General features: G+C 38.2%; 1 protein-coding gene across 3 annotated transcripts in view; it reads left to right on the top strand.

The window, feature by feature from the left end:
* COG7 (component of oligomeric golgi complex 7) overlaps positions 1–20,314 on the top strand; it is a 59,380-nt gene extending 39,066 nt beyond the window's left edge. For all 3 annotated transcript variants that reach the window (XM_072607260.1, XM_072607270.1, XM_072607277.1), the window contains exons 10-17: positions 3,663–3,779; positions 5,813–5,878; positions 9,133–9,319; positions 10,366–10,506; positions 12,540–12,623; positions 15,660–15,774; positions 17,400–17,543; positions 19,855–20,314. In XM_072607260.1, coding sequence (XP_072463361.1) covers positions 3,663–3,779; positions 5,813–5,878; positions 9,133–9,319; positions 10,366–10,506; positions 12,540–12,623; positions 15,660–15,774; positions 17,400–17,543; positions 19,855–20,021 — 1,021 coding nt within the window. In that variant the 3' untranslated portion in view covers positions 20,022–20,314. The remainder of the gene's footprint in view (positions 1–3,662; positions 3,780–5,812; positions 5,879–9,132; positions 9,320–10,365; positions 10,507–12,539; positions 12,624–15,659; positions 15,775–17,399; positions 17,544–19,854) is intronic.
* The last annotated feature ends 322 nt before the right edge of the window (positions 20,315–20,636 follow it).

Genomic DNA, 20,636 nt, shown 5'->3' with positions numbered 1-20,636 from the left:
AGTTTAGTTTCCAGTTGCATGCTAAAACAATTTTTAACTTTCATTCTTAAAGCTTTGAGTTCCATTTTCTCTCCCTCTCTCACCACCCACCCTCATTGAGAAAATAAGCAATTCAGTACAGGTCGTACATATGTTACAATGCAAAACACTTCCATAATATTTATGTTGTAAAAGACTAACCACATTTCCCTCTGTCCTACATGTATTCCATTCTCTCCCTTGACCTGTTTTCCCACAATAGTGTTTGCTTCTGATCATCCCTTTCCCCAATTTGCTGTCCCTTCTATTATCTTCCCTCTCCTATTCCCTTCCGCCTTATCTTCCTACAAGGTAAAGTAGAGTTCCATATCCAATTGAGTGTATGTTATTCCCTCCTTAAGCCAAATCCCATGAGAGTATGGCTCCCTTTCCTTTCATCTCCCCCCTCTTCCCCTCCATTGTAGAAACTTTCTTCCCTCTTATATGTGAGATGATTTGTTATATTCTGTCTTTCCCTTTCTCCTACTCATAGTACATTCCATTCAACGGTAAATTTTTTTTTTTAGGTATTCTTCCTTCATATTCTGCGCTCACCCTGTGCCCTTTGTCTATGTATATATGTATACATATATACTTACACATGCACAATGTACATATACATACCTACACATATATAATATACACATACATATATACCCATACACACCTACATATATATGTATATATATATTCCCTTTATCTTCTGTAATACTCGAAAAGGTCTTATGAGTTACAAATAACATCTTTCCATGTAGGAATGTAAACAATTCAACTTTAGTGAATTCCTTGAGTCTTTTCTTTACTGTTTACCTTTTCTTGTTTCTCTTGATTGTTGTGTTTGAAAATCATATTTTCTATTCAACTCTGGTCTTTTCAACAAGAATGCTTGGAAATCCTCTATTTCAGTGAAATTCCATATACCCAGTTTTGCTGGATAGGTGATTCTTCTTTTTAATCCTATCTCCTTTGACCTTTGGAATATCATATTCCAAGCCCTTAGATCCCTTAGTGTAGAAGCTGCCAAATCCTGTGTTATCCTGATTGTATTTCCACAATACTTGAATTGTTTCTTTCTGACTACTTGCAGTTTTTTCTCTTTGACCTGAGAACTCTATAATTTTACTACAATATTCCTAGGAGTTTTCCTTTGGGGATTTCTTTCAGGAGGTGATAAGTGAATTCTTTCCATTTCTATTTTACCCTCTGATTCTAGAATGTCAGGGCAGTTTTCCTTGATAATTTTATGAAAGATGATGTCTAGGCTCTTTTTTTGATCATGGCTTTCAGGTAGTCCCATAATTTTAAAATTGTCTGCCCTGGATCTGTTTTCTAGATCAGTTGTTTTTCCAGTGAGATATTTCACATTGTCTTCTATTTTTTCATTCTTTTGGTTTTGTTTTGTGATTTCTTGGTTTCTCATAAAGTCATTAGCTTCCATCTGCTCCATTCTAATTTTTAAAGAACTATTTTCATCAGTGAGCTTTTGAACCTCCTTTTCCATTTGGCTAATTCTGCTTTTGAAAGCATTTTTCTCCTCATTGGCTTTTTGGAGTTCTTTTGCTGTTTTGAAAGGTGTTATTTTCTTGAGCAATTTTTTAGCCATCTCCAGTCATCCTGAGGAATATCAGGTCACTGGATTCAGATGGGTCTGGAGGAGAAGTGAGGCTGGTGACCTGCACAGCCCTCCCTCACTCAAAACAAAGTCAAGTGCAAGTCATGTCATCATTTCTCTGATGGCGTGGTCTTCTTCGGCAACAAAGGAGAAACAGGAACAGGAGGAGGAAGGGCCTTCTTTAGTAAGCTGTTGGCTCGCTTTTCATTCTTTTCTTGCATCTCTCTCATTTCTCTTCCCAGTTTTTCCTCCACCTCTCTTACTTGATTTTCAAAATCCTTTTTGAGCTCTTCCATGACCTGAGACCATTGCATATTTTTTTTTTGGAGGTTTTGAAAACAGAAACCTTGACTTTGATGTTTTCCTCTGATGCTATGTTTTGTTCTTCCTCATCCAAAAGGATGGAAGAAAATATCTTTTCACCAAGAAAGTGACCTTCTATAGTCTTATTTTTTTCCCCTTTTTGGGCATTTTTCCAGCCAGTTTTGAGTCCTTTGTCAAGTGGAGAGTATACTCTAGGGACCTGTAAGTTCTCAGTTCCTCCAAGGTGGCACAATCAAGGGAGAGGAGTTTACTCCTCTCCTGGCCTGCGCTCTGGTCTGGGAGCAACCATAAGCAGTCTTTTCTGCCCAGGATCTGCAAGTAGGGTTCCCTCTCCACAACTGCCTCCAGTTCCACCACGCCAGTGCTCCTCCTCACCCCAGGACTGAGACCCAGATTGGGCTGCTTGATTCCCCCAGGGTCTTTAGGCTGAGGGCTCCAAAAGTGGACACTGCTGCTGCATTGGCTGCTGCTGCCCTGGGACCAGGGCTGGGGCCAGACCAAGTTACCCTCTCACCCAGGTTAAAGAGCTTTCTCATTGACCTTTGAAGCTGTCTTTGGCGTTTGTGGGTTGAGAAATCTGGGAACTGCAGCTGCTGTCTGTGATGCTGTGCTCTGCTCTGAGCCCAGTGTGATAGATCTTTTCTGTCAGCCTTCCAGGCTGTCTTGGGCTGGAAATCTCTTTCACTGTGTTGTTTTGTGGCTTCTGCTGCTCTAGAATTTGTTTAGAGTCATTTTTTTTACAGGTATTTTATGGGTTATAGGGGCAGAGCTAGAGCAGGTCTGTCTTTCTACTCAGCCATCTTGGCTCCGCCTTTATGTTCCTTTTTTGAGGAAGTTGTAAGTCTTTATTGTGTAGACAAGTATGTTAGTGCTCTTAACTTCTAGGGAATCCAAATAGCCCATAGAGGACATGTAGACCTTCTTTCTGTCATAAGGAGATTCTTCTAACATTACTCTCTTACACTATATTTTATGCTTTTGAAAACTACTTTATTGTAAATTATCTCATTTTTTTCCTTACAAAAATCCTGTGTGGTAGGTAGGGCAGGTATTATTATCTTCTTTGGATTAAATGATATGTTAAGGTCCCTGATAGATCTATTGTGGTGTGATTTATAAATTAGTAGTAAAGGAATAGGGATTAGACTTGGGATTTCATTGATGTAGGGACCTCCCAGTAAAGAATGACCTTTCTGCAGGATGGGTTCTTCTCTCTAATTTGTAGTCTTAGAGAGTGACCTGGAACCAAGAGGTCACACCACTTGTAGGGGTCAGAGGCAGGACTTGACACAGGTCTTCTTGGCTCTGAGGCTGGTTCTCCATCCACTCCACCATACTGCTCCTTGAAATGAGTCTGGAAAATTAATAGACCCAGAGATGCTAGTAGGATTGTCCCAGGACAAGGGTACAAGAAACCTTTAGAGATCCTCTTGTCCAGCCTCCTCCTTTATAGATGAGGAAGTTGAGGCCCAGAGGGGAGAAGTAACAACCCACTTCAAAGCTATGGCCATATCCCAGGTCTCTTGATCCCTCATTAAGACCAGTGTGAGTTCAACATTCAGCATTTATTTTGATCAACATCTTTAATCAAAATATATATTTTTTTAGGTAATCAACTCTTTGGTCAAGATCATATATTTATTTCATCTGCCTTGTAGATTTGAGGAGTTTACTGAAAACTTGTCTTCTTCCTTTTTTTCCCTCAAAGGTATGTATCTGATTTCACTAACACCCTACAGTCAATCCGAAAAAAGTGTAAACTCGATGATATTCCTTCCAACTCCCTTTTTCAAGAAGATTGGACAGCTTTCCAGAACTCTGTTAGGTAAAGTGGGAATTGGGATTTAAAGGAAAAAAATACAGAAAGTGTGAAGTTCTATAGTATGTTCTATGAAAAGAATGCGTATGAGTTGTAATTTTTCTTTTTCATTGCCTTTTCTTTAAAGAAATAAAATGAATAATACAGACAAAGCAAAAACTTCTTTCTCCATTGTCCCCCACTGTCCATTCCCACACCCCTGGAATCTTTGGGGTATGGGGGAAGGAAAAGTTCTTTTGAATTCTTCTTATACTTTAATGATTCTTAGCACTTCTTAAAAATTTAAAGGACTTAATACTTCTTTACCCCCATAACCACATGTATATGGATCCAAATGTATTCTTTAAATTAAAAAGCAAAACACTCCAAAATACAGTTGATTTACCTCAATAATGTTTTCTAGTGTAATTGAGTTAAGTCGAGTGTGATGGGCAAACAAATTTAAATAGAATGGAAGAAATGAAAAGATACCTTTTTGTTTGGAAATCTAAAATGATTTCCTTTGTTAAGAATTGGGACAATTAATCATAAGGCAACATTGCATTGTTTGGAAAGGGCTATGTGAGAGAGGAAGTGACCTGCCAAAGGGAGAGTCAGAACGAGAACCTATGTTCAATGAAATCTTTTTGAGAAAACCTTTAACATATTAGTCATCAGGTTAGGTACACTGATGTCTTATCCTCAGGAGTCTGGTTGATGTTTCTCAACATTTGTTTAGAAAGCCTCAGAGTGCTTTAAGCCTAGATTATTTAAGGAGATTTGGGTCTGCTTGGAAGATGTATAGAGGTTAGCAGGGAATTACTTTTTTCTAAGATTCCCCTGTTACCCTAGAGCAGACCCTCCTATAAAGCCTACTATTGCTTGGCAGGATAGCATTTTTTGCTTCCCCTTGGTCCACATTTTCTTAGCATACATTGATATGGTGTGTACAGGTAGTTGTGTTGTACCTAGAGGGTGATGGAATGTTTTAGTTCTCATAAACCTTCCTTATGATGGAATGCTTAGATACCCTGCTGATAGTCAGTTTGAGAGGAAGTTAAAAGTTAACCAGACTTGGGATATTTTTAATTCTAGAATCTGTCCTGACATTATGAATTTGGTGTTAAAGGGCTCAGCAATTGAAATTTGAAGTCTGCCATAAGATGCGTTGAAAATCAAAGGACTACTAATTCTAACTTGATGGCCTTAGCAAATTATCTTTGAAGAATGAGTAGATTGTTTCTCATTGAATTTCCAAGAAATCATAGACAGAAAACTCTTACGATATAGCCCTAGTACCAAAATCTAAGTTTTGTGTAGTACCTCAACAAATATTCAATAAAACATTCTAATCTTAACAGAAAACGTTTTTCCAAGTATTTTTCTACCACTTTTATTTTAAAAATGTTTTATTGATGCTTTTTTCTTTTCTTTTTTATACTTATATCATTTTCTCACTAGCACCTTCCTTCCCCTGACTATCTGTCTTACCAAATGGAAGCTCTCTGCTAAAAAGTTGGAACGACGCTTTTAGCATCAGAGCTGTGGAGTCATGATTGGATGCTGCATTGACCACAGTTTTGAAGTCTTCCAATTTTATTTTCCTTTATGTTATTATATTCATTGTGTAAATCATTTTTGTGGTTCTGCAGATTTGTTCAAATGCGTCTTTCTAGCTGTCCCTGAATTCTTATCTGCCATTTCTTACAGCACAATGGCCTACATTCATAGGCCATAATTTGTTCAGCCTTTCTCCAGTTGATGGGTACTTATGTCTTTCTCCTTTTTCAAGATGAGATTCCTTAAGCAGTTCTCTGATTTATTATTACTGGAACTCCCATAGCAGGAAAAACTGCTTTGGGGCAGAAAGAGCTGGGATAGGGAGGATTTTATAAATATATAGCATTTACCTTTTATAGCAATCACCAGAGTAGGAAATGCTTTCCATCAAATCATTAAATAGTTAAGTCGGGAATTTTTGTTAGGGAGACAAAGTTTGTTATGTAAGTGTCATAATTCTGCATATTTCACTTTTTTAAAGTGCTTTTCATTTTGCTTAGGATAATAACCACCTGTGGAGAACTTTTGCGGCATTGTGGGGACTTTGAGCAACAGCTAGCAAACAGGTAGGGAAGATTTGGGTTACGATTTTCTCTGTATAGAATTTTGTTCAGAGGGAAACTTGATTTTTAAAAATGTGTGTTATAGTCATGAGTCTATCAAATCCAAGATCAGCCTGTTAAAGACTCTAGCAAGATTCTGAGGATCACCCAGCAGGATAAGGTACCAGACACTGAGGTCCTTGCTTGAGCTGAACTGTGAAGTATTCAAACTGTGCTTCAGAGAGCAGAACTCCGATGGGGAGGCCATGTGGTTCAAATGCAAAATGTATGCTTGCCAAAAAAAACTTTTATAGAGAGCTCACATAGGGAAGGTGATCACATGGTGGCCAGAAGAAGCGATACAAGGACACTCTTCCAGGTCTTTCTCAAGAACTTTGGATTTGACTGTGCAACATGGGAGACACTGGCACAGACCATTCAGCATGGTGTGCCCACATAAGAAAAGGTGCTTTGCTTTTTGAGCAAAGCAGAATTGAGACAGCACAAAGTAAACGCAGGATGTGCAAATTTGGGATATCCACCCCAAATATTCAAATGGACTATCTGTGCCCAGCCTGTGGTAGAGCATTCCAAGCTTGTATTGGTCTGATCAGCCGCAGTCAGACACACTGAAGCTTCACTTTATCATGGTGATGTCATTTTGATCCTCTTTGAAAATGAAGGACAACAACCAACCGGTCAAATTCAAAGTCTGTAGAGCTCAAGACCTGCTGATACGTACCTGGATAAAATTTATATTATTGTTGTTTTCATTATCAGCACTGTGAGAGGCCATGGTTCCGTCTAGTGCTAGTAAGGGCTAATAGTATAGTTTTGTTTAGTCACGGTCAATAGAAGTTGCTTGGACCACTAACCATGTTTTCCAATAGAAATAATGTTATATAAATGGTGGTTAGGTTGCCAGTTCTGGCCTCAGACATATGTTGAATTCACAATGTAGCCAAACTATGGTATATGTCTGAGTTTTAGGTACTTGGGGGCAGGAGAGAGGAGAAAGATAGTTTCCTAGGTAAAAGTTTGAGGTATGTATTTTTTTACGTTCTCCTTTTGCTGCACCGATATCCCTCTCTTCAGGAACTCAGTGACTTTATACTCTCGGAACCTCCTACTTCTGTACATCAGCTAGATCTGCCTTTCTCTAGTGTTCAATATCCTAAAATTACTCCCTTCCCCTCCCCAAAAAGAAGCTTTCCTTCATTGTAGGTAATACCAACTAGACTTTAGAAGGAAAGCACTATGACTGAACTTAAATTGATGTATTAATGACTGCTAACTTCTTCACAGTTATTAGCATTTTAAAAAAATATTTTTTGCTAAAGTAAAAAAATGCTAATTGGTAGTATACTTGAGGCAACATAAAAGTAAAATGGAAAAAAAATGGAGCAGTATGGAGTGTGAAAGGGGAAGATGTTTGATCTGATTGCACACAATTTGATCTGATTTCAAAATTCATCCCATTCTTTAATCTGTGTTTTCACTATCTTCTCTCATATTTTATAACTAGTTTCACGGTAGCTACTTTGTTACTGAGGGAGCCAGGGCAGGTCAGGGGGTGCCCATAAGTATAGTTTGTTTGTCAGTCAGGATTATCTTCACAGGTGAAGAAAGAAGTTATGTGAATAGATTTACATATGTGGAATGGAATATATAAGTGAGAAATCAATATTTACTCCAAACACATTGTCAGTTGTTGACAGTGAATGAGATGGAGATTAGATTTGGTAAGATTTCCTGGAAGAGATGAATATTTAACTTAAAAGTTCTAAATTGGGATGAGGAGTAAGTGAACATGGTATTTCAGACATAGGAGAGTCTGAGTAAAAGATTTGACTTCTCAGAGTTTGAAGAAAGGAGAGGCTTGAAGCAGGGGTTTCCTGTGGTGATAGAATGAAAGGAACAAGCATATAGAAAATATTGTATCCTATAATCCTGTAAACATTGAGAATTGAAAGGAAAGACAATAATCTACCACGTGTTCTCTCTGTTAAGAAGACAAAATGAGTAACGTTGGCCTATAAAACTTATCTTATCTCCCAATCTATCTAAATATGGAACACAGACTTCTAACAAAGGCCACTCCCTTAAACAGCAGAGGCAGCATCTTTAAATTCAATGGAATTCACTTCAGCAACAATCTTGGGATTTGTCATCATTCTCTTGTAAGATTGCCACATTGCAGAAGCTGATAGTTTAATGATTTTGTAGCAAGTAGAAGTGGGATTGCATGGCTGTTAGATGAAGGATTTCCCATATAATGTGTGACTCAGATTTAAGTGAGGTGTATGTTGTTTTTTTGTGCGCTTAAGTGTTGCTAGTTCTTGGAAAGATATCCATAGAATAAAATGTTGGAGACTTATGCTAGAATCATTTTGGAGTATTTTAATAGGGAAATCAGACTTTGAGATCCTGTGTACTGTGAGCCAGGGAGGAAATTGATTTCTCATATGTCTGGTCACCAATATCAGACCAGCCCATAGTTTGCACATAGATTTATTGTCTTTTTCATACATGAGGCCTAAAATTTCATTTTCATTCAGTCTTCGAAGCATAAATATAAAGGTACAAAGACCGCTCCTGCCTCTCCCCCAGAAAGTTGTTTGTAATTGTAATGGTTCTTAAGGATGGTCCTGACAACTGCCTGGTCTCCTTTGAACCTATTCTTGTTTACTAGTTCATGTGCACTGTTAAGGAGGCAGTAATGTGGTGGGAAGAGTACTGAATTAGGAATTAGAACATCCGAGGTGTTTTCAGTAAACGTTTATTAAATATTGATTATGGCAAGGTACTGTGCTAAGCACAGGGTATATATACAAAGACAGAAATGAGAGAATCCCTGTCCTGAAGGAACTTATATTTTACTGGGGGAAAACTCATTTTTATTTCTGTAGCCCTGTCTTCACAATCATCCATCTTGTCCTGTATGACTTATGACTGTGAGACATCGCTTCACCCCTCAGTGCCTCCATTTCCTTAGTACTGATGTGGAAATTGTAATAACCATTCCCTGCTTGCTTCATGTTGATCCACTGGAGCTTAGTAAATTGGAGCTGGAAAAAATGGCAAGGTCCCTTCCCCAACTTGCTCTGTGTGTGTGTATACACACACACACACACACACATATATATATATATATACACATACACACATATATACGTGCACACACATATATACACACACACACACATGCTATATACCTATACATACTATATACACACACATATATAATGTCATGATAATAATACTCGTTCTTATTATAGGATTTTGTCCACAGCTGGGAAGTATCTTGCAGACTCTTACAGCCCTCGCAGTTTGACTGGCTTTCAGGACAGCAGCCTGACGGAGAAGAAGAGCTCTGTTAAAAACCCATGGCAGGAATATAATTATCTTCAAAAGGAGAATCCAGTAGAATATGCCAGTTTAATGGAAGTACTTTACACTCTCAAGGTATGAGGCCAGATGACAGTGTTCTTGGGAACTTTAACTCTGGAAGTTTTTAGGGTCCAGTGCTCTTCCCATAACATAGCTAATCTTGCTCCTTGTGTGGGATGCATGCTGCTGCTTTCCCTCTGGCCATTGTTCCTTCCATTTATACATTGACTCTCATTTAAGTTAGTCTGCCTGTGTCAACTGTACAGAAATCTTCTTGGCATTTGGGGATAACAACCCTTTTAACAAAAGGGGTGATGCAAATAATAAATTGTGATTTATAATGTGAATGGCAGTATTGATAAGGTGTGGTATACCAGTTTTTTATATCCAGAAATGTTTTCAGGAAGTTGGTTACAAAAACTCTGTACCCACATTGTATCGTCCAGTGAACCTGCTTTTGACCATGCGTGTCCCTCTGTTATTTAGTCAGTGATTTCCTAGACCACTACACCCTAAGACAGGTCAGATCTTCATGCTGGTATACCATCTTTGTGCGGTTTCCCTGCTCTCTACAGCCTGTCCCCCTTACCTGGCTGCACTTTAGCCTGACACATACATTTCTGAAAGTAATTCTGTAAATCCATTCATCCGTGTTTTTGTGATTAGGTTAAAGTAACTCTGTTTATCTTTATTGCTAATCTGATTTATGTTTGTTTGTCTTAACTGACTCATTTGTAATAGCAAAACTAAGGGTACAGTTTCTGTCGTGGTATTTTCTCAGGCTATTTAGAATTCCTTGGAATTTACACAAACAGTACATATTTTGGCTTTTAGTTAAATTTTATTGACTTAACCTCCTTGGAAATCATGATCACGTTTATGTATTTAGTGTACATAGATATTAAGCTGGTGATTTTTTTTCCTACCCCTTTCTCTATTCCTTGAATGGTTAGAAGTTGTATAAAGATATTCCTTAAATCCTGTTTTATTGTCATTTTTCAAAAACTTTTGTCATTTAATGTCTTTTATGGTAGTTTCCATAGAACTTTGTATTTAGAGATATTAGTAAAAAATCTTGTAGTCCTCTCTGCTTATTAATATGACCTTTTATTCTTATGTAGGAAAAGGGCTCGAGTAATCACAACCTGCTGTCTGCCTCTCGTACAGCCTTAACTCGCCTCAATCAGCAGGCCCACCAGCTGGCCTTTGATTCTGTTTTCCTGCGCATCAAGCAGCAGCTTCTACTCATTTCTAAGATGGAGGTTTGTTTTTTGAAGTTTCTCCCAGGACCCATTCTGATTTATAGATCTCTGTTTTCATCAGGAAGCCGACCATCTTTGAGACTCCCTTGGCACTACTTCTTGTTTAAATCTAGGGCTAACATTCAGCTTTTCTTTCCAGGACTTTAAAGGAAAGTCCATTTTCACTATCCTAGAATTTCACCTTAAAAGTTGACTTTTCTTCTGTAAGTTATTATTTACCATGGATTCTTGAGTTAATACCATTAATTTGAATTAGGTTTGTGTCATTCAGACCAGAAATGAAAGAAAGAATAGAAGAGACACTGAGATGGAAAAATTGACAGGACTTGGTGATACCATTGACAGAAGGAACACAGTTGTAATACATGTATATCCAGTGAAAATATTATACATATCAGGGAGACAGTATGAACAGCAATGAAAAATACAAATCCATAGTTTTATTCTTACTTACACCATCCAGTTTCAGGCCTTGTTACTTCAGTCATGCCTTCAGTTTTTCTTTTTTAAACTATATCTTGAGCACTATCACCTGATTCAACTTCTGAACTCCTTCTTCCATCGTGTCATTCCCTTGTCTCCTTTAGGATGATGTCTAAACTCCTTAGCCAGATAATTAAGACTCTTCATTGACTGAACACGAGATAGCTTTTCAAATTGATTTCCCCCACTGTTCCACTACTGTATAAACCCCTTGTTCTGGCCAGACTGATCTGTTCAGCAGTCTCCAAACAAGGCTGTCATTTATGTTAATTACTTTTTCCATGCTACTCTCAAGTGGAATTCTTTCCTCACTTTTCACCTGTCAATTCTACATCCAGCTTAAATATCACATCTTCTATGAAGTCTCTTTTGATTACCCCAGCCAGAAATAATCTCTTTTCTTTTATTGTATTTATTATCTGGCACAGTGGAAAGCACATTGACTCTGAAGTCAGAGGATGTGAGTTTGAATCCTACTTCTGAAACTTACTTGTGTACCCTTGGTTGAGGAATTTAAGCTCCTTGGGCCTTAAGTTTCTCATCTGTAAAATGGAAAAACTAGACTAAATGGGGTTAGACTTAGGGGTCCTTTCTAGCTCCAGATTTGTGGCCCTCTGATACTTGTTTTATACTACTTTGTAATATAAGTATTTGTCATATTTCCTGTATTAAACTCCTGAAGGACGGAAGGACCATGCCTTTTTTTTTTTTTTTTTTTAAATCTTTTTACCTTACCAGTTAGAACAGTCCTTTGCATATAGGAGACTCTCAGTAAATATTTGTTGAGTTGGAAGAATAAAAACAGGTATTTGAAATGTTAATTTGTAGTAAGTTAGAATTTGACTGATAGAAAGGAAAACATTGAGGATAAAGACATATTTGAAGTCAAAGAAGGGAATTCAGAGCAGAAAGTGTGAACCAGGGCAAGGTGACTAGAAAACTCTGGGGCAGGAGCGGAGAAATAAAGAGGCTCTCTACATAAAGAGGTGTTCCTAGAAGGGAAAAAAATCAAGAGGAATAAGTTAGTGATTGAAGATGAATAATACTGATAACTGACATTTATATAGTACCTAGGATTATAGGATTGGAGATTTAGAACTGGAAGAGACCTTAGAAGCCATTTATAAAGCCCAGGCCTTTCATTTTGCAGCAGAGGAATTGAGACCAAGAGACGTTAAATAATTTGCCCAGAGTCATATAGGTAATAAGTGCCATATTTGGAATTCAAACTCAAGTTCTCTGACTCCAAATCCAGTGCTTCTGCCATTGTACCATACTGTTTTCACACATGATCTTATTTGAATCCCATAACAACTCTGAAATAGGCAAGACAGGTATTGTCATTTCCGTTTTAGAGATGCAGAAAGTAAGACTCTTTGAGCTTAAATGACTTGTCCATAGTGACTTGGCCAGCCCCATAGTGCTAAGCCAGAGGTTCAGGGCCACATTCTAAAGTTTAGGCTCAATTATGAGCAGATCATTGATGGACTCAGGTAATTGATGAAGGCAGAATTATTTAATAAAATTGATTTTGTCCCCTTCTTTTTCAGAGTTGGAACACAGCTGGAATTGGAGAGACTTTGACAGATGATCTTCCCACGTTTAGCCTTACCCCTCTTGAATACATTAGCAATGTAAGAGACATAGCATATTGATTGTTCTGGGACAGCCATGGCAAATAAAATATCTTTTTGTGTTTTGGCTGCTTGACACTCAAGGTTAAGTAGCTGTTTATTCCAGTTCTGCATTTTGTGCCTTGACTTTTACAGTGTCTGTACTTAAATCGCATTCTTTAAGGGAAAACTTATTTTAAAGAACTTATCAAACACATATGGTAGGTAAAGGATGAAGGTGAAGTTTCATGAAAAGGAAAAGGAATGAGATAAATAAATATGTGGAAAGTTCCAGTATTAGAAGTTGGTGATGCTGTTTTGATTTTCTCAGTCCTTTATAGAAATGGGAAAACTGTTGACAGCTTCAAACAAATGAACAGTATTATTTTGTCTTGTTTCAGTCAGATTATATAAAGACTGAATTCTAATTAATTGAAAATAAATGCTAATTTAAAATGTTCTATTACCTTCATCAGAGAGAGTGTAAACTAGTAATGTTTTTCATAAGCTAGTAAACTGGTTATACTACAGCCATACTGTTTGTTGTTGGCATTTATCTAGCACAAAGGTTCCCAAACTTATTTGGTCTCCTGCCCCCTTTTCAAAAAGAAAATTACTCAGTTCCCCCCTTAGAGATCTTTCTTTAATCTTATAATTTTTTTTTTGAAATTTGCATTATTTCCAAAAATATAAAATAATTTTTAAAAAATGACACGTCTTTAATATTTTATTGTAAATTTGTGGGGTTTTCCTACATTGAAATTTTGATGATACAATATTTTGTCATGTAACTGTATAGTGTCATATTGTAAACTGATCATTTAACACGCATGTATTCTGCCAATACATGCTGGATAGCTGAGTGATGCTAGAGATCAACCAGCAGGCTATTTATTGTAATAGTCCAGGTATGAGTTAATGTGTCCTTGGGTGATTGTAGTATCAGAGGAGAGAAGGGGGCTTAATGTAAGAGATGTTATTAAGATTAAAACAAGAGGATTTGACAACTGATTGAATATGAAGAGAGAAAGTGAGAAGTTGAGGGTGACAGTTGGGTTGTGAGCCTGGGGTATTGGGAGGGTGGTGGTATCCTTGACAGCAGTAGCAAAGTTAGGAAGAGAGAAAGTCTGAGAGGGAGGAAGGTAAGCAGTTCAGTTTTGGACATGCTGAGTTTAAGATAGCTGTGGGACATCTAGTTTGAGATGTCCAGTGGACAGTTGGAAATGCAGGATTGGAAATCAGGAGAGAGGTTAGGTCTGGATGAGTTAGATTTGAGAATCTTTAGGATAGAGATGATAATTCAGTCCATGGAAGCTAATGAGATCACCAAATGAAATAGAATAGAGGGAGAAAAGAGGAAGGCCTAGGACTGAGCATTAGGGGAAACCAGTGGTTAGTGAATGTGATGGGTGAAAATCCCCAAAAGGAGCCTGAGAAGGAGGAGACCCAGAAGAGAGCAATGGCAGGAAAACTGGGAGTGAAGAGATTATCAAGGAGAAGAGGGTAATGGACAGTGTCAGATGCTGCCAAGAGATCAAGGAGTATGAGAACTACATGATTTCCTTTAATATCTGACCTTCATTGTTTAAACAGCAGGTTTAGGGTTAGAAATTGGGATTTGTGACTTCCAATCCTATCTGTCTAGACTTGTATAAAATACCTTATGATGGGAGGAAACTGAGTACAATGTAGTCGAAATTGCTGTACTTTTTCATCATTGCTATTTTATATTCATGTGCTTCCTAAGTAGCATGCTGTCTCAGGATATACTAATAGATTGGAGCGAGAATATTGAACCAGTAAGGCTAGTCCATTTTTTAGAGGCTAGAGGAGTATGTAAACCTGAAACCTAAAGAATTGTTTACAGTGTTCTTTATAACTGAAATCTGGGCTTGACCTTTTACATTTGGTATTTTAGGCATTGGTATTCTCTGAATTTTGATTCATGCTAAAGTGCAAGCCAGGAGGATCACCACCAGGATTTTGAAATCTAGCCAATCTGTTAGCCATATTGACTGTGTCAGCACTTTGCTGAGCTAGGCTGGGCTGTACCTATATGGTAAACTGAACTATGGCAGCTGCAACCCTAGTAGTTATATCAACAGTTGTTTTAAAGATTGCACAACTCCATCAGACTACACTGTTGTGAGTTGTCAGAAGAGTAACAATAATAGAGTAAACTAGCACTCATAGATTTTTGAGGCTAGACATAGGGTAAAGATGAGTCTTAGGGACAGAGTTGCATGGAGCACTGGGATCTGAAAAATGTTAGTTGAATCTTCTAGTGAGAGAATGGTATTTGTTGTAGGTAGTAGGGAAAAGCCTGTGGGTTATCTCTTCATCTCTTTCAATATGCCTACATGTAAGAATATCAGGAAAGTCAAGAGTTTTGTCTTTGAAACAAGTGATAATAATCACACAACTTAAGCACATAAATCTGTATCACACAGACAAAATGTCATTGGATTAGGAAAGTCTATAACAATGGTCAATGTAACTAAATTCTGGAAAGAAATTTAGGTCAAAGAGCTCTTGTATCAAGATATTTTGTCTTTTATTTGCCTTTAATAAGCATACTAGTATAATTAATATATTAAATAATTGGTTGCATCCTGCCAACACAAATCTGATACGACAGTCAAACTATCTGTTGGAAATACAGGACTGGCATACAGGTGAGCTCTCTGAGGTAGAGATAATGTAGATTTGGTATTCTGCCCAAAAAGGATAAAAACTGAGGAGTCTCTTTTGTCTGGAGTGTGGATGAGATCACCAAGGGAGTGAATATTGAGAGAAAAGAGCAACCAGCTGGGGAGGGGAGAGATAACCTTAGAAGTTAAAACAGTGTTGTCAACTTCAACTCAAAATGTACAATCTGACTTTTAAAGTCAGAGTTTATTCAAATTGAGTAAAGTTTGAATAAGAAAGGATGCTGATGTCCTTTATTTTGCTACCAATGAGAAGAACAAACTAGCAGCCTTTTTTTGTGGGCTAGTATAATGTTTATACATATTGTGCCTGGACATGAATAGTAATAACACTTGATCTTCCGTTTAGATTGGGCAGTATATCATGTCCCTCCCACTGAATCTTGAGCCATTTGTTACCCAGGAAGACTCTGCTTTGGAATTAGCATTGCATGCTGGAAAGCTGCCTTTTCCTCCTGAGCAAGGTGAGAGAATCACTTAGCTGCCATTGCACCTTGGGAAACACGGATCCAGATATCACCGAATGTCACAGGATCCCAGATTTGTATTGGGAAAGAACCCTAGAGGTCATTGAGTCCAAAGCCCGAGAAGCTGAAGCTTTTGAAGGTTAAGTGATTTGCCTAGAGTGTCAAGGATTGTAAATGGAAGAATGGAAATTTGAACTTGGGTCCTCTGACTTCTAAATCCACCACTGTTGTAGACAACACCATGCTGTTGTTCTCTTATCAGTGAAGCACTTTAATGCTTGCTTATGTACTCTCTTCCAAAAAAGAAACTCATAAAATATTCGCTAGATGGAACCTTAGCTTTTATTTGGAGTATTTTATGGATAAAGAAACTGAGTCTGGAGAAAGAAAAACTCTTACCTGAGGTCTCTTGGCTTAACCCAGATTAGAAGCCAGTTCTTTTAATTCTCATTTCAGTATTCTTTTTATATCCCTCTTATCAGTGAATTAATTCACTTTAATAGAATAGATTAACAGTTTTGGATCAACGGTTGTCAGAAAGCTACAGCAGTGGAATTGTGACTCCATAGTAAGGAGAAAGTATTTGCTCAGATGTTTAACTAATATTGTTGATGTTTGCCACTCTCTAATGGGCATTTATAATAGAACAGGTCAGGGCTGGTATAGTGTTTATTGATAGGTTGAGAGTGATAGGTTTAAGGTTCCTGGAAACTTTGCCTCAAATGGAGGGTCAGCTGATAGGCAAAGGTTGGGTCACAGGCCTAGAAAACAGAGATAAGCATTATTGACCTCAAGGGTGAAACATCAGAATGTTCATGTTTTCTTTGGGTAAAGTCAAAAGTCCTTGGGTGTAACTTAATCAGAAGCATTTCTGTGAAGTGGCTGCTATTACAATTGAGGAAGATTGAAGTAATTACAAGATTTTGCATTGACCCCAAATCCAAAGTTAAAAGATACCGTAGAGCTGTTGTTCAGAAATCTAGCTTTTGAACAACTCTTCTCAGACTCTCCCCTCCCTTGACTTCTGTGACAGTTCTTCTCCTTAGTTATTTGCCCGCTTCTCTGACTACCCTTTAGGGGCTCTTTTTCCCTGCCCCTTGACTTAAGCATGTCCTCCAAGGTTCATCCTACCCCACTTCCCTTTCCTGGAGTCACTCACTCACAACTTTAGCTGTCTTCCTTGTGCTGATGACTCCTGAATTTACATTTCCAACTCTGATCTTCTACCTGGGCTCCATTTCTCTGCTTTCAACCAACAGTGGAAAACAGAAAAAAAAAAACCCGCTAATGCATCCTTAAGGGCCTAGGTGAAGATCCATCTCTTTCATGACATCTTCACCAATTATTCCAAGCCATCCTGTTTTCCTTTTCTTCCAGCTCTTGTGGTATTTCATGTATCATGCAATTCAACACATTTTTTTGATTATTTTGTGTGTTGGCCTTATTTAGACATGGAGCTCCCTAAAGACAGACCACTTTTTAGGCTTCTTTTGTAACCTCTATAGCATGCAACACAATCCTGTACACACATAGGAGGTATTCAGTAACATCTAATTGACCAGTGGGATTTTTCATGGGGAGATATCCTGTGTTTTTGGTGAAATATTCTTTCTTCATTTCAGGGGATGAGTTACCTGAGCTGGACAACATGGCTGACTATTGGTTGGGTTCCATTGCCAGGGCCACAATGCAGACATATTGTGATGTGATCCTTCAGATTCCTGAGCTGACCCCACACTCCACAAAGCAACTGGCTACAGACATTGGTATGTATGGGGCTTATGGGAACCAGCTGGTTTTCTGGCAGGCCCTCAGGGTCAAATACATACATAGGGGTTAGATTGGAATGAACAAACACTAACAAGCCTGCTTCCTTGCCCTCTTTGTTTGGGTCATCCCAGCACTGTCCTTATGCTTCTGACAGGATAGACCAGCTGCCAGATCAGATATAGAGCTTAACACCTTTCAGCATGCCCAAGCATGTGACAGAGTCTGAGGTGTGCCCCTCTGCCTCCTTCCTGAAAGGTGAAAGACCAGCTTTTACCAACAACACGGGACACTACAGAAAGAGCCTTTCAAGTCTCTCTTTAAAATCTGAATTTTTTTTGTTTTCAAACTATGTTATGTGTTGCAGACTCTGCTTAGAGTACACGAGAACATTTAGAGATAGTTGTAAAGCCTCATATGTATAATGCTGCCTGCTCTCTACAGAAAAAGAACCTTTTACAATAAAGAGTTTCCTTGAGGAGCAGCCCAGGTGCCTGTTTATTCCTTGCAAGACAATGACCCTGCCAGCATGGGGCACTAGTTATTAACAGTGCCTACCTAGATTTTCATCTGAGTGCCTGTCTAACTGTTTGATGTTCAAAAAACTCTTTTCCACAGGATGAGAGAGGGTTGCTAAGATAATGCTGTTTGTGAAGAGAAAACCTTCACCAGTCACTTTAATAGAATCATAGTAAGAAATTGTGAGCTGGAAAGAACTTTAGCCCGTGAAGTCCAGCCCCCTGCATTTTACTGATGAGGAAACAGGCTTTACTTCCCAAAGTTGAATAGCTTATTAATGGTAGAATTGGAACCAGAACTTAGCATTCCAGCATTTTTTCTGTTATGCCACATTGCCTAGAAAACATAGTTTTGTTTGTGGATTTAGTCTAAATAGACTCATAGAATATTAGTACAGAAAGGGATGATACAGGTCATCTAGTCCAACCTTTTTTTGTATAGATGGGGAAACAAAAGCTTAGGGAGTTTAAGTCATTTGCCCAGAGTCACATAGAAACTAATTGTAGACCTGGAACTACAACCCAAGCATTCCTATTCCTCTTCCAGTGTTCTTACCTGTTAAGCCATCAGTATCACAGTGTAACTATCTACTTTTTCCCACTTTACTGGACATATTTTATTTAGGAAAGTAAAAAGAAATAAAACTCAAATTCATTTGTGTTACTACTTATTAATTGTTCTAGGGCCAGGGCGAGGGAACCTGCAGCCTCGAGGCCACATGTAGCCAGTGTGGCCCTTTGAATCTAAACTTCACAGAACAAATCCGCCAACAAAGGTTTTGTTCTGTAACGCTTGGACTGAGTCAAAAGTCTGAACCCAAGGACCTAGAAGGCCACATGTGGCCTTGAGGCTGCAGGTACCCCACCCCTGTCAGGCAAAAGTCTTGGTGAGGAAGAGTGGTTGAAACCTTGAGATTTTGGGATTCTTTGTAAATTATAATCATCTGTTATTCCTTCTCCTACATATTTTAAAGAGATGTCCAAGGATTCATTCAGTTCCAAGGAGCTGAACAAGCTATCTTAGCAGTTAAACTGATGCTTGATTTATTATCTTTGTTACCTAGGCAACATCTTTGGGAAGGGGCCCAGTAAAATAAGACTATAAAATTGGTTGTGTTAGGAACCACGAAGGTAATAGTAGAGAACAGGAAAATGCAGTGTATAATCAGAAGCCACATTATGTGGTACAAATTTTTAATGCCATATGAATTTAGAGAAGGGAATGGATGACAGAAGGGAAGAAGGAAAACAAGGCATTGCCTCCTAATTTATATCACATCTGTTTAAGAGGTCATATTTATCTTCTGTGTTTTTTTCTTCTAAGTTTAATATATTAGAAAAGCAAACATATTTCCTTGATTCTCTAAATTAATGTAACTAAGGTTATGGAATTGAATGCTATTAGTTATAATGATATCCCTTTACAACACTGGGCTTAAGGGATGTAATTTGCACTTCAGTTATAAATGTTATGGAATTTTACTAAATGGAATTATTTTTAAAGATATATGACTTGACCTTTGCATATTTGAATTCAGACAGAACTGTAGATTATTTGCACTTTAAATGAGAATCTGGGGGCGTGTGTGCCTGAACTTTTCTTCATGAAGTTTAGTGGTCTCATTCAGGTTGCAGTGCTGTGGTTGTTCTTATTTAGGAAGAGGATGTGCTGGTCATCTTTACTTTTTGTGCTGAGTAATAATGCCTGTTTGCTTTTAAAGTAATAACCCCTGCCTGCTTATAGAGAAAGATCTTGTAGAGATGTATTTTCTTTTCCTTTTAAACCCTACAGACTATCTGATAAATGTGATGGATGCCTTGGGCCTCCAGCCATCCCGGGCCCTCCAGAACATGGTGACTCTCTTGAAGACCAAACCAGAGGATTATAGACAGGCAGCCAAAGGTCTTCCCCGCCGACTAGCCAGCAAAGTGGCCTCCATGAGGAATGTGAATTACTGATCCTACTATGCAGACTTTGGTGGGGTGTGGGGTAGGGGGGTGAGAGCTAATTTTCTGGGCAACAGTACTATTCTCATATTTATTGGGAATATTTTACCAACTCAGCCAGGAATCAGGAATCAAGGCATCTTCTTGAACAGGAAGAGGGCCAAGATTCATTTGTATAATCCCCAAAGTGATGTAGATAGAGGGAATATTATTTATTAGGGTAAATAATTTTAATCTTTTTTTGAATGGTCTGATTTTTCACATGGAATTTACAAATAAAATGAAGAAAGAAAATTAAAACTAAACTAATCTTTGTGTTCACATGAGTACCAAAATGTCAAATTGCTAGAGAAGCAGGCCTTTGGGCAACATGGGGACTAGTTGTAGCTTATTTGGGCCTTTGCTTTTCTTCAGGTGGGCAGTGGGGATGTAACTAGTGCTTGCCAGGTGGTATGATCTGTGTTACATGTTTGCCAGCCTAAGCTCCTGGTGCTGCTTGACTAGGAGACTCAGATCAGGCTCTCTGTCCTTGATAGCTTCCATGAACATTTAGCAATAAAAGTAACAAGAACTCAGGCTTTTTGATGGGGAAGAGAAGGGATGTCTTATAAAAAATTATATGTGTTT

This window comes from Notamacropus eugenii, chromosome 1 (genome assembly GCF_028372415.1).
Source record: "Notamacropus eugenii isolate mMacEug1 chromosome 1, mMacEug1.pri_v2, whole genome shotgun sequence".
NCBI classification, from domain to species: domain Eukaryota; kingdom Metazoa; phylum Chordata; class Mammalia; order Diprotodontia; family Macropodidae; genus Notamacropus; species Notamacropus eugenii.
This window is presented reverse-complemented; position numbering and strand designations above follow the sequence as displayed.